The sequence below is a fragment of the Pinus tabuliformis genome, chromosome 2_2 (genome assembly GCF_031772625.1).
Source record: "Pinus tabuliformis cultivar Carrire ecotype Pingquan chromosome 2_2, CPIR1, whole genome shotgun sequence".
NCBI classification, from domain to species: Eukaryota; Viridiplantae; Streptophyta; class Pinopsida; order Pinales; family Pinaceae; genus Pinus; species Pinus tabuliformis.
This window is the reverse complement of record NC_142300.1, coordinates 820,504,980-820,518,688: the sequence shown is the minus strand read 5'-3', so window position 1 is coordinate 820,518,688 and position 13,709 is coordinate 820,504,980. Positions and strand designations below refer to the sequence as shown.

General features: G+C 33.8%; 1 protein-coding gene across 1 annotated transcript; it reads right to left on the bottom strand.

The window, feature by feature from the left end:
* Window positions 1–3,909: 3,909 nt before the first annotated feature.
* Window positions 3,910–10,923, bottom strand: LOC149195501 (cytochrome P450 704C1-like). The gene is made up of 6 exons (XM_089405346.1): window positions 10,415–10,923; window positions 10,043–10,258; window positions 5,491–5,778; window positions 5,005–5,349; window positions 4,470–4,670; window positions 3,910–4,382 (listed from the first exon to the last, which is right to left on the bottom strand). Exons 1-6 carry the CDS (start codon window positions 10,715–10,717, stop codon window positions 4,194–4,196), a joined length of 1,542 nt encoding a protein of 513 aa, XP_089261472.1. The 5' UTR covers window positions 10,718–10,923; the 3' UTR covers window positions 3,910–4,193.
* Between the last annotated feature and the right edge of the window lie 2,786 nt (window positions 10,924–13,709).

The window sequence follows — 13,709 nt, the reverse complement described above, 5'->3', positions numbered from 1 at the left end:
CAATCTTTCCCCTTCCTATTCTCCCTCCTTGTTTCCCTCCACCCTTTCCTCGTACAAAAAAAGTATTTTCCCTTCCCTCACCTCAGTCTTTCCCCTTCCTATTCTCCCTCCTTGTTTCCCTCCACCCTTTCCTCATACAAAAAAAGCATGTATATCACTCAATAGCTCGAATTTTTAAAATTAGTCCTAAGTCGAATTTACTAAAATTTGATTGAGGAAAATACCTTAACTGAAATTGCTTGGAGATAATAATAGCCAAATTGACCTTCGCTAAAATTACTTGGAAGATATTTTTATCATAGTGGAACTTAAATGAAATACTCCAAAAAGCGTTTTACCCAAGTCGAAATAGCTAAAATTGTGTTCAATGATATTTTTATCTCACTACTCTACTTCAGTTAAACTCAAACAAAGTCACAACCAGATTTTCATCTATAATTTGACCTCAGTTGACTCAACCATGTGCACTAATAGCCAATTATGGATAATTCAACGTCCTCTTCTCATTGGTATGAATTGGGGTATGAATTGAGGAAATGGGAGGGAAAAAACATTATAAATATAGGGGAAACCAAGCATACAATTTGAATTGTCTAGAGCAAGTAGCAATAGTACTTTTTGTCTCGATGTTCTTTCTTTCTTCCCTCTTCTAGATATTACTTGTGTCTAAATATCATTGCCTTCAATTCTCTAATACTCGTCTTGGTGCAGCCAGCCTCTTGATCCTTGGGGAATAAAGCTCAGTTTGATCCATTCCATTTCTCCGGGTTTCTTTGATGTCTCAATGGTATCTTTTGCAATTTGATACAAGTTTTTAAGCTATTTTTTTTTTGTAAAATCTGCCGTAATTACGCTTTCTATCTATGTTTTCCACACCAAACGTTGATTTGCTAGAAATTATTCCATACTCCAAGAATTTTAGAAACATGTTTGGCCACTAACTATTATTTGTTGTTTTTCTCATGTTATGTTGAAGATTTATAGGTCAAAACAACAAGTACTAAGACTAGACACACCCTCTTGGCATTCACCAACGCAAATGAAGAGGGAGATTTGTTAGTGACACTTAGGCATATTTTTCTATATGTTACACTAATTTTTAGTGGTGATTTTAAAGATCTTCTTATTTGTAAGCTGTGTAGAAATTTGTGCTAACAAAACCAAGCTCTGAATACAATGTCAAAAAATATCTATCCAGACCCGAGGTGAATAACTACCTTATGATCTCAGGAAATAAAACCTTTATTGAATTTTTAAATTAAACAGAAAATGATCTCAGGAAATAAAACTTTTACTAAATTTTTAAATTAAACATAAAATAATCTCAGAAAATAAAACTTACAAAATTTTTAAATTAAATAGAAAAATTCAGACTATAAATTAATCGCATAATGGCTGGAAAATTGTTAGATTTTCCATTACATCAAAAACTGCAGGCATTACTAAACTTCCTACCAATTATCATTACATTTTTAGTGGTGTCAGGGTGGATCCCAGAGTGGCGGTTAGTCCACGTGAATGATTCCCAATGAGACTAGTGTAAAAATCCAACACCTCTTTCAAACTCAAATCGGGGAATCAAACCTGGGCTAAGGCTCTGATATCATGTTGAGGTATTCCATTACACCAAAAACTGCAATGAGACTAGTGTGAAAATCCAACACCTCTTTCAAACTCAAATTGGGGAATCAAACCTGGGATAAGGCTCTGATATCATGTTGAGGTATTCCATTACACCAAAAACTGCAGGCATTAGTAAACTTCCTACCAATTATCATTACCTTTTTTTAGTGGTCCTAGAGTGGATCCTAGAATGGCGATTAGTCCAGGATTACCAAAAATATATCAGCGAAAACAAAAATACACAAAAAAAATTGTACTGCCTTTCAAATCAATTTTTCATTATTTTTTCAAAACCTACAAGGGTTTTAAAGAGAGAGTCCATACAGGTTGGTAGAATTTTAAAATATCTGTGGAGAAACTTGTTATCAGTTTTTTGGAAAACCAACGTTTCAGACTAGGTTAGTGAATCCATCATTAGGGTAATGTGATCTGCATTTAGAGAAGAGAGAGCGTGAAAGCATGGAGCAAAATGCAGATCACATTGCCCTGATGATGGACTCACTAAGCTAGTCTGAAACGTTGGTTTTCCAAAAAACTGATAACAAGTTTTTCCACAGATATTTTAAAAATCCTAAAGAGTTCCTCAACTGAGAAAACTCTTCCCCAGAAAAAGAAAATCAACCGCAAATCCCTAGCAGCTGTACGGCCATGTATGATCACTAAAAAGAACTCGACCTACACTCTAAAAATCGATTGAGATCATATGGCCCTTTGCTAGGTTGAACTTCTCCTTCTACGACTAGATCATATGGCATCCTTATTCCTTGAAATTGTATGGCGTTCACAAATCTGGCTGAAGTCGATTTCGATTTACTGCTTTGTTTCCCACTACTTGTCGGGCGTGCACACTGAGTGAATTCTTTTTTCTCTGTGCAACTAAGTTACTGTGCCACTTTTTCTTCTATCTTGCTCTGTCTTTATAATATTGAGTTAGATGACTTTTCTAAGTCTCCACAATTTTAATCTGTCATTAAGATCAATGATAGAGATTTAATCTCAATCTCAATAATCAAAAGTGGAGATTTATCTAAATCACTACTGCTATTAAATTACACTTTATTAGACTCTTCGTAACTTAAAATTGAAGTCTCTTCGTCTCTTCCATCTAATAAAGTGAATTACAAATAGAAAGGACTCAAACGACTTCCCACACATTTGACACAAAACCTGTGCACAAGTTCCTGTCCGAGCTACAAACATCAACATCGGTTGTCTGTGCTGATCTAACTAGAGTTGTTCGCCTTACTGTTACTGTTGTTGTTGAGAGAGTTTTCCATTGTCACATCCCGACCCTCAACTCGATGGTGGAGTCTTTTAAATTCATATAGCTCGAGGAAAAATTGTCCCTCTGCAATTGGTCCCTTCTACGAGGAAAAGTATCTCTCTCTGTTGAAACATCTGTATTTGAAATTTACAACAAGACATGATAGTACTGCTTATGGTTTCCTGAATTTTAAACTAAGGATTCTAAGCAAATATTTCTGCCAGTTTCTAGCGATATATTTCTATCTCTGCTACCGTATTTTAAGGTTTCAATTTATAAGATTGTATTTGTGGTAGGAAAATACCGCTGCTTTGAGGACTACTCTTCATCTTTATAAGAAAAACACAACTCGTTGGAATAGAAATCGTTTAAGAGATAATATTGGCATCCCATTCTTGAGGATAGGGATTGGGCAATTTAAAAATCAAAAATTTAAAAATCCCAGTAACAACAATACTGCAAGAAAATAAATTTAAATGGAATAATTCATTCGAAAAAAAACAGAACTTTCAATACACCACACACGTGTTTCTTTATTTATCATTTAATTCACTTTCCCTAACTTACCTTTGATACAAAATAGGCTATGTTGTATGTGATTCTAATATTGATATGCGAGTTCTGTACAGGCCCAAAGCCATCGTCTTCATGCTGACTAGTTACAATTTTTGAAAATTACATATATCATATAATACCACATATCTTTTAATTCCTCTCTTTTTTTCAATAGAATGCTTGTTTTGACTATCTATATAAACAGTAAACAGTAAATTATGGGCATTTTACATCAAAAATTAAAAAAAGCCATTTGGAAGTTGCCACTAGGGTAGACCAAAACAGGTCACAGGAAAGACCTCACTACCAAAATCATCCAAGCACTTTTAACAAAATTGCCATTTCGGTAAATCCAGCCTTTCAGCACACAGAAAGAATCACAAACATAATAATCCGTAAAGCAGGGATTCCTCATTCCAGTAATTCTTTATTATTTTATTAAACATTTATTCAAAAGAATAAGATAAAGTTCTTATTAGAAAAACAGGGAATTGATGCCACAGATCGGCACCTATGAATACATAAGATGATATAACTTATATTGTGAAGCACCGTTCTGTGCCTAGTGTGTTCTACTTGTCTGGCTCCTTCAACATTTTCTATTCAAACAATCTTTTGATTGATATTGTGGTATGACTCAACATAACAGATGCCTTCAACTAGACAAAATCAGAATATCTTAAAATACTTATGTACAACGGATAAAAGCTTTCGGTGTATTGTTGTATCTTATTGTGAAGTAAAACTGTGATCAGCAATCTAATCTAGGCTTGACACGAAGATTTAATCCATCTTCAGTCATATGGAGTGTCGGTGAGGGACGATATTTCACTTCCTTACCTTCAACAGCTTCAAATTTGAAGAAACGTACAAGCACAGCAGCAAAAATCTTCATTTGCATGTATGCAAAGTCCTTGCCAAGACAAATGCGAGGTCCAGCCTGTAAGTCAAGCACACACCTTATCGATTTCAAGGCATTACCTTAGGTACTTTTGAAAAGATTAACCATCAGGGTTAGGAGACTTACCTGAAATGCAGTGAATTTGAATGGTGATTGAGGCGTAAAAACTCCATTCTGAAGCCACCTCTCTGGCCTAAACTCCTCTGCATCACTGCCCCAGAGGTATGTCATTCTTCCCATTGAGTAAGGGACATAATTGATTATATCACCTTTCTTGACATTGAATCCATCGGGAAGGATGTCATCAGAAACTACATATTTTCCATTCTGCAAATTGTGTTTTGTCAATTTATGATGAGCCATACTCTTTAATCTTTAAATCAATATTAAATGGAGAACGATGATGAATATAGGAGGTATTCTGTTCAAAAGGTACAACCTTTCTGCACTTCTAATTTAAGCATAGGAATCCAAAACTCAAATGAACTTATCCCTACTTTTGAAGTCATAAAAGAAATTGGTTTGGGCAAACCCACAAATGCAATGAAAATATGAATATAATATTACGCCATATATCAAGACACAATTATTGATGGACAATGATCAGTCAAAAGAATGTTGGAGATATACCCAAATGACCGAACTTTAATACGCGTCTTACCACAGGAGCAGCTGGGTGTAGGCGCAAGACTTCTGATAAAGCTGCTTGAAGATAGTGCAGGTTATCCAATACTGATTGCGTCAGACTTTGAGAAAACATACTTATGGATTCTTCAATTGACATACATTCATTTTCCTTGACCAGGCCACAAATTTCTTGCAGAATTTTTCCTTCAACATCTGGATTTTTGCAAAGCAAATGAAAAAACCAACAAAGGGTAACTGCTGTTGTGTCCCGGCCAGCTATCATGAAATTCAGAATAATATCTCGGAGATACTTGTCCGAGCAATTCTCAGGGTGTTTCTCACTCAATGCAATAAAGCGAGACAATATATCTGGTTTTACCTGTAAAAATATTTGAACCCAGTGACAAAGAAACAAGGTCATGAGTTCCAGCAATAAACTTGTCAGAGAAAATGTGAAAAGAACAATTAGATAGTCTGCTTGTGGCATAAGTTACTAAGACATGTGTGAGGATTCTCTTACATAGTTATTTTGGACGGAAATCTCCTTTCTTCTCTTCTGAATGACCTTGTAGACAAAATCATCCACTGTTTTGATGCTTTCCTTCATGGTGACTTCTGACCCAATATTGAAGTATCGTTTTAATTTCCAAGAAGGATCAACAAAACGCCACAAAAGCATAGCATTTGCAGTATCAAAAGCCTCTGCAAAACATGCCTCTGCTCCAGAGTTGGCCTTTGAGAAGCTGTTGATTTCCACCCCAAAGCCCAGTTTGCAGATTGCATCCATTGTTGATTTCAGTAAAAGACCCTATTGCCATTTATCCCTGTCAAATTGTGATTCTGCCCCATACTATTTTGCCACAGTATTCACACAAGGATATATAAAGAAATACAGAGAGAAATTACTGTGAAAAGAACTACCATCTTAGGGATGCCCTCTAGCAATAGCTTGTAATCCATCACATGGATATCAACTGCAATCCCGAAAGGGCCCTAGGGGCTAATATGAGTAATCGTTTTCTCAGAGGGCACATCGCCTTCTTCCTTGGAATTTCAAGAGGCAGCCATTGGTGCATTAACATAAAAGTCATTGGTAACTTGTTAGTAAGTCTTGAAACTGCAATTTCATATATATAGTTTGAACTTTGAGGCCTCAGAGATCCTTTCTGAATATCTAAATGGAGAGTAGCTCAACCATCAACTATTTTTAATTATCCAGGAAGTCATGGAATCCATTCTCACTTTCTGAATATCTAAATGGAGATTAGCTTAACCATCAACTATTTTTAATTATCCAGGAAGTCATGGAATCCATTCTCACTGAGGCCTACAGGTTTACTAGCTACTATTTTGGCTGGCAGTGAATACAGCCATCCCTCCAGAAAGCCATAGGGTGCTGGTAAGGTACTAGCTTCCTGGACAATGATCAGTCAAAAGAATGTTTGTGATACCTAAATGACCTTAGAAATATACGCGTTTTACACAGGAACAGCTGGGTGTAAGCGCAAGGTTTCTGATAAAGCAGCTTGAAGATAGTGCATGTTATCCAATGCTGTGTGCGTCAGACTTTGAGAAAACATAATTATAGATTCTTCAATTGACATTATATTCATTCTCCTCGACCAGGTCAAGGATTTCTTGCAGAATTTTTCCTTCAACATCAGGATTATTGCAAAGAAAATGAAAAAACCAACAAAGGGTAACTGCAATGTGTCCCGGCCAGCTATCATGAAATTCAAAAATAATATCTCGGAGATACTTGTCCGAGTAATTCTCTAGGTATTTCTCACTTAATGCAAGAAAGCGAGACAGTATGTCTGGCTTTACCTGTAAAAATATTTGAAGCCAGTGACACAGAAACAAGTTATCGAGTACCAGCAATTAACTAGTTCTCGAGTAACAGCAATTAACTAGTCCGAGAAAATGTGAAAAGAACGGTTAACGTCTGACATAAGTTCCAAACCAAGACTAAGACTGGTGTGAGCACTCTCTTACATAGTTATTCTGGACGGAAATCCCCCCTCTCGTCTTCTGAATACCTTGACAAAATCTTCCACGGTTTTGATGCTTTCTTTCATGGCGACTTCTGACACAATATTGAAGTGTCGCTTTAATTTCGATGCAAGATCAACATAACGCCACAAAAGCATAGCATTTGTAGTATCAAAAGCATTTGCAAAAGATGTCTCTGCTCGAGAGTTGGTATTTGATAAGCTGTTGATATCCAACCCAAAGCCCAATTTGCAGATTGCATCCATTGTTGATTTTAGTAAAAGACCCTACTGGCATTTATCGCTGTCAATTTATGGTTTTGCACCATACTATTTTTCCATAGAGTATTCACACAAGGATATATAGAGACATACAGAGAGATTAATGTGAAAAGAGATCCCATCTCAGGGACATGATCTCTAGCAAAAGCTTGTAATCCATCACATGGATAACAACCGCCCAAGAGGGTCCTTAGGGACGATATGAGTACTTGTTTTCTCAAAGGGCACTTCCCCTTGTTTCTTGGAATTTCAGGAGGCAAACATTAACACAAGAGTCAGTGGTTACCTCTTTGGCAATACGTTTTGAAACCATAACTTCAAACTTTTATATATATGGTTTAAAGAAAAGTCTTGGATCCTATCATCTTCTGTATATCTCTTCTATATATCACGTACCACGATGGGATAATTAAAGCATCGCCATTATCTCCATTGTAAATTCCAATGGACTCATTAGATTTTAACTTGTGACCTAAGACTTTTATGTGTCATCCGTGTTAGCAATATACATACATAAGGTGAATGGTAGTGAATTGTTCTAATCCCGGAAGATTAGCGTAATTAATTGTCATTTACCCAAGTATATTGTTGATGTAGAAGTCTTATGTCACAAGTTCAAATCTAATTAAGTCCATTGGAGTTACCAATAATGATTGTGGTTGATGGTTGAACTACCTCATCTAAATATTTGGAAGATGAAGGGATTTTGAGGCTATATGGGGCCAATATTTGGAAGATGAGGGGATCTCGAGGCTATATATAAGCCCTATGGATAGCTTGGTTGGTTCAACCCTTTCCACAATGGTGTAATTCTCAAAGCAGTCATAGAATCCATTCTCACTAAAGCCTACAAACTTACTAGCTGTTATTGAGGTCTCCTAGCTGCTATTGTGGTTGGCAATGAATACAGCCATCACTTTGGAAAACCACAAGGTGGTGGTAAGGTACTAGCTTACTCACTTTGAACACTTCATACAACCGAAATTGATATAAAACTGCAAGGTGTTGATACAATACTATTTCCTCATTTTTAACACTTTGTATACCAGAAATATGTGTGTGAGAGAGAGTAAGTTAATAAGTAGACAATACAACTTATTTTTAGTTGAATTTTTTTCTTATGGTTTTTACTCATATTAAGATGATTTAAATCATCAAAATTTCAAGGCTGGAACTTAACATTACTGAAAAAGACAAAATCACCAAAAACTTGTAAAACAAAATCACCAAAACATTGTGAAAAAAGACAAAATCACCAAAACATCTACAGTGGAACTTTAATTTACTGAAGGGAAAAAAAAACACTAGAAATTGAGTTTGTCCACTTATTAACTCACTCCATACACCAGAGGGGAAAATAACAAATGCAATTTTAAATATAAATTTTCAGCATGCAAGAGTGTTAGGGTAGTTACGTAAACTTGACTTGATCAAGTTACCAAAGGTTTTCAAGCTCCAGGTTTATGGGAATCCATAGTTTTGCCCATAGAATTCATATAATGTATCCTATTTATAGGCTGAAACACTTCATGTTAATTTATCCTTTGGGGCCACCGGGATCCAAAACAATGGTGTCTTTAAATGCCACCACTTCTACCTGTTTCGTGAGCCTAACAACCGGTATCAGAGCCTAGTGAATATGAGAGTTGTGGTTGAAGTTGTAGTGTGTTGATTAGAGCCTGGAGTTGAGAATGAAGCATGAATGGGTTGGTGCCTAGTGAATATGAGAGTTGTGGTAGAAGTTGTAGTGTGTTGATTAGAGCCTGGAGTTGAGAATGAAGCGTGAATGGGTTGGTAAAGTAAGTGTCAGGACCGTGTTGAAGTTGTAGTGTGTTGATTAGAGCCTGGAGTTGAGAGTGAAGCGTGAATGGACTGGTAAAGTAAGTGTCAGGACCAGTGAATTAGGTTTTAGAGGTCCTAGAGACGCTGCTAGGAAAATATTGTGCATTATAGTAAAAGGCTATGGTGGCCATGACAAAGGAGAATGATGACCACTAAATTGATTCTAGTTGTATTAATGAGAGATTGCACAGATATGGTGAGTGCAAATAATGTTGAAAGACTAGGTCGAGATATGGATCAACAAAGCTAGAGATGTAGCAAGAGAGTGGTTGTATGGATGAAAAAACAGAAATGGAGTCTATGGCTTGAAGTTTTATGGAGGTGATAAGAGTCACACTGGTGTGTGAACACCCTAAGCGTTTTTGGTCCAAGTTATGATATCCTGCCACACATAGGAAGTTGTAAGACTTATTGTTCAAGCATACATATTGCGCAGGAGCACGGATTGTTGTAACTTGTAAGACCTTAAGACTTTGATGAGGCATCCATGTAGTGTAGTGGTGCATGGAATGGTCAAGCTATGGAATGGACCACTTGGATAGGTACTAGGGTGGTAGGTGTATTGGTATCCTAGCTTGAGTAGGGAATATGATATCTCAGTTGAGATGGTTGATGAATGATCGAAACCAGGTTAAAGTTCCTCAGTCATGTTTAAGGGGGGATTGTTAGGGTTGTTAGATAAACTTCACTGGGTCAAGTTAATGAAGGTTTTTGAGTTCCAGGTTTATGAGAACCCATGGTTTTGCCCATGGTATTCATCTCTAATCTAACCTATTTGAAGGTAAAAAAACTCTATGTTAATTGATCCTTCGGGCTAGCGAAATCCCAAACAACATCATCTTTAAACACTACCACTTTTCTTGGTTTCATGATCCTAACACAGAAATGAAAAAAAAATGCAATTTTAACTATAAATTTTCAGAGAAAATCAGCTAATAGTTAAAGGATTTATCATGCCTGCATCTCTACTGCTTGCTTTGCTCCACAAGCTTCCAAAAGAATTTTGGAAAATTTCACTACATTCTCTTGGAAAGCAACACTGCTGGAGTCCTTCAACATTTTGGTAGAGAACTCAAAACTAGCTAATTTTCGCTGTTGTCGCCACTGCTCACCATCAACGGTGAAAATGCCATCCCCGAGAAGGTCTTCCATAATATCATGGAGGAACTTTCCCTATGAATTTTTCAAAATTACATTAATCACAACCACAAATATAACCATGGTTGAACTTTCCCTATGAATTTTTCAAATTACATTAATAACAACCACACATATAAAACTATGGCTAGATATATCTGAAGCAATCACTTCCATGTAACAGAAGCTGACCTTGACGTAGTTTGCAAAATTAAATCTAAGAATGTGCTCCACATTTGCAGGATCTGTGGTACAAACGTAGCTGAAAGTAGGATAAGTTATCCTGTAAGTTTTGTAGCGTCTGTGGTGATCACAAAGATAGTCATGTAAGCGTTTGAAATTGATGATGAGAGAAACAACGGTTGCAGCCACAGGATGGCACAGGTCACCACTCCATTTCATTTTGAAATATAGTATCACCAACAAAGCCAGCGCTATTGATACTGTCGCATATTCTACGCTCCAATCCATTGTTTCTTCTGGTAAGACAGACATGAATGTGATGAAATGAAATGGGTGCAGGGAATTGTCTGGATTATGCTACTTCAGGAAAAAAATAAAGACTTTGGTGCAAGGAATTGTAACCCTCTGCATGCGATACTTGCTTGGAAGAGGTAGAGTCTATGTGGGGAACTTCCATGGGCTGAACGGTAGGTCACCGTCAAATCGCATGCTACAGAATATCTGATTTGAATGAGTGGTCCAGCAGGCTTGAAAGTGACTTACCGAAGTGTGTCTACTTTGACATGGAAAAAACATGAGAGTTGTCTGTATCATAAAGTTTAAGATGTTTAAATTTTATAGGAAGTGATATCATTAAATTTATCTTATTATATATTTTGCATTGTGAAAAATAAATTACTACATTTTGTTAAATTATAATTTTATTTTTATTTATTATAGAAAATTATATATATATATATATATATATATATATATATATATATATTTTTTGATGAATATGATTTCTTAATTAAATAGAAAAATAAAAAAAATACGATTATTTTTAATATAAATTTTAAATTTTAGTTTTCATTATTATTAAAATTATTTGATAAAAATTAAATTTTTAACATTTATCTTATAATAATTAAAGTACTTTTTTTACATTTCACATATAAATCAATAAAAAATTAATGTTTTTTTTAACATTAAAACTAATCTCAATATAAATGTAATCCAAAACTAATTCAACAAAATTAAATTCTTTTTAAATCTTAAAAAAAACAAAAAACAAAACAACCACTAATTTATCAGAAAGAAATGAGTCACCAACGCTAAATAAAACAAAACTACATAGTAAAGAGTACATGTTGCCATATTTAAATATAGTGAAATTAAAGTACAATATTATAAAGAATTGGAAAAATATAGGTCTATATAAAACAAAAACTAAGAAAAAAAGGGTAAAACTAGAATATTAGAAAAATATTTACAATAACATGTTTAATACAATATAAAACTTCCTAAGCTAGCTTTAAATTCCAGCCAAAACCACCTAAGGCTCAATCGAGGATGGCATAAAGACACAAGGGCCTGGTTAAACTATTGGGAGATCAACGAGAATTATGCATTGCAAAACATAAATAACATTAAAGATATTGTTACTTCTAAGTTCAAAAAAAAATTGTGGTGTGAGAAAGATTTAGCTTCTAAAAGAAAATTAAGTTATTATAAGAAGGTCATCAACCCCACCCTTGAAGATCAAAAGTATCTCTCTATTTTAACTAGCTCAAAGAAGAAAATTAATATAGCAAAGATTATAACAAATTCTCATGAGCTCCATAGTGAAACAGGTCGTTGGGCAGTTCCTAAAACGTCATGGATGGAAAGGATCTGCCATATTTGTGAGAATAGGAGCATCGAGGATGAAAACCACTTCCTCTTAGCGTGCCCTACTTATAACCACATTAGATCTCAATTTCACAATCTTTGCTACAATACTGACCTTCCTGGCCTTTTACAATGTCAAAATTATAATGAGCTCGGGAGGCTTCTCTCCAAGCTTTTTGAGCATAGGAATAAAATCTTAAACCAAAATAAATAATTTGTTTATTTAGGTCCGATAGATCATTGTTTGGTCTCAGCGAACGTTAACCACCACCACCATCATCATCATCAAAACAAAATATGTTTAATATAGAAAATCTTAAATAAAATAACATAAACTGTCTATACATGTAAAACTGAAAACGAAAACTAAGAAAAAAAAAGGTAAAATTAAAATATTAGAAAATATTTACACTAACATGTTTAATACAATATAAAACAAAATATCTTTAATATAGAAAATCTTAAATAAAATAACATTAAGCTAGACGCTTTAATAATGCAATATAAAAATTAATACTATAAATATAAGAAATATTAAATAAAGTAACATAGAAATATTGAATTTTACTGATTGGTTTCATTATTTTCATTATTTTATTTCTGATGTGATCTATATTTGTTTATAATTTTTTTTGACATTTTAAAGTAATATATGGTAAAATTTAGAAGTATTGGTTAATACATTTATTTTTGTATTTATATAAAGTATATAAAATATTTATTTGAGAAATTATTTATGTAAATAAATTTATGTTACCTAACCATTCAAGATCATATGGTGCTTTTCTTAATTTGGTATCTTGGTTTCATAAAGATAGATATTTCATATCTTTATAACATGAAATGGCTTAAATCTAAATATGACATTTCTAATTAATTTGCAAAGTGAATTTCTAATTAATGTGTAAATTGAAGAGTCTTTGAATTTTTACATAGTAAAAAGATTATTAAAATAATTTATTTATAATGTTCATTAATTTAATATATTTATTATAATTTTTAATTTAAAATAATAAATTAAATTAAATTAAAATATTAAGTGTATTATATTTTTCAATCCACATTATTATTGTTTTGAATTTTTAAAATGAAAATAATTAGAAGTATTTAAATAATTCACGATTTTTTTTGATGTTTTAAATTTCTTTCTATTATTATTTTTTTAAGTCTTATCGAAGATATTAAATTTATGTCATTATAATTTTTTAAACAATTTAATAACAAAATTATTAATATCTTAATTATATTTATTTTTATTATGCAATATATGGTATTCGATGATTGTCAGCAGGAGCGGAAATATTACCATCGGCCATTTATAGACCCGACATATCCAACAGCGGGTCAGGCGACATAACAGTTATATATAAAATGACTGTATAACATGATATATATTTTTTGTATAGACTGATGAATGCCAAAAATGGCATCAATTTTTACACAGCATACAGAGAAATGTAACAGAATCATATTCAGCATAGATATGCAAATTTTGAGAAAATGTACAGCAAAACAATGAACAAAGTCATATGCTTCATAGCATCTACATATGTAATCTTTCATATATTAATGAAATATTACGGATTTTTCCAGTGGAAAAAAGCAATATATGGTATTCGATAAACTTCTTGACCATGAATTATTTCTCGTTAAA

Bases quoted from the DNA above. Each gene is read 5' to 3' on its own strand.
- LOC149195501 (XM_089405346.1), bottom strand. From the start codon at position 10,717: ATGTCTGTCTTACCAGAAGAAACAATGGATTGGAGCGTAGAATATGCG. The intron at 10,259-10,414 runs GTCAGCTTCTGT...AAAAATTCATAG, and splicing joins ATTTTGCAAACTACGTCAAG to GGAAAGTTCCTCCATGATAT. The intron at 5,350-5,490 runs GTAAGAGAATCC...ATATTTTTACAG, and splicing joins TTTCCGTCCAAAATAACTAT to GTAAAACCAGATATATTGTC.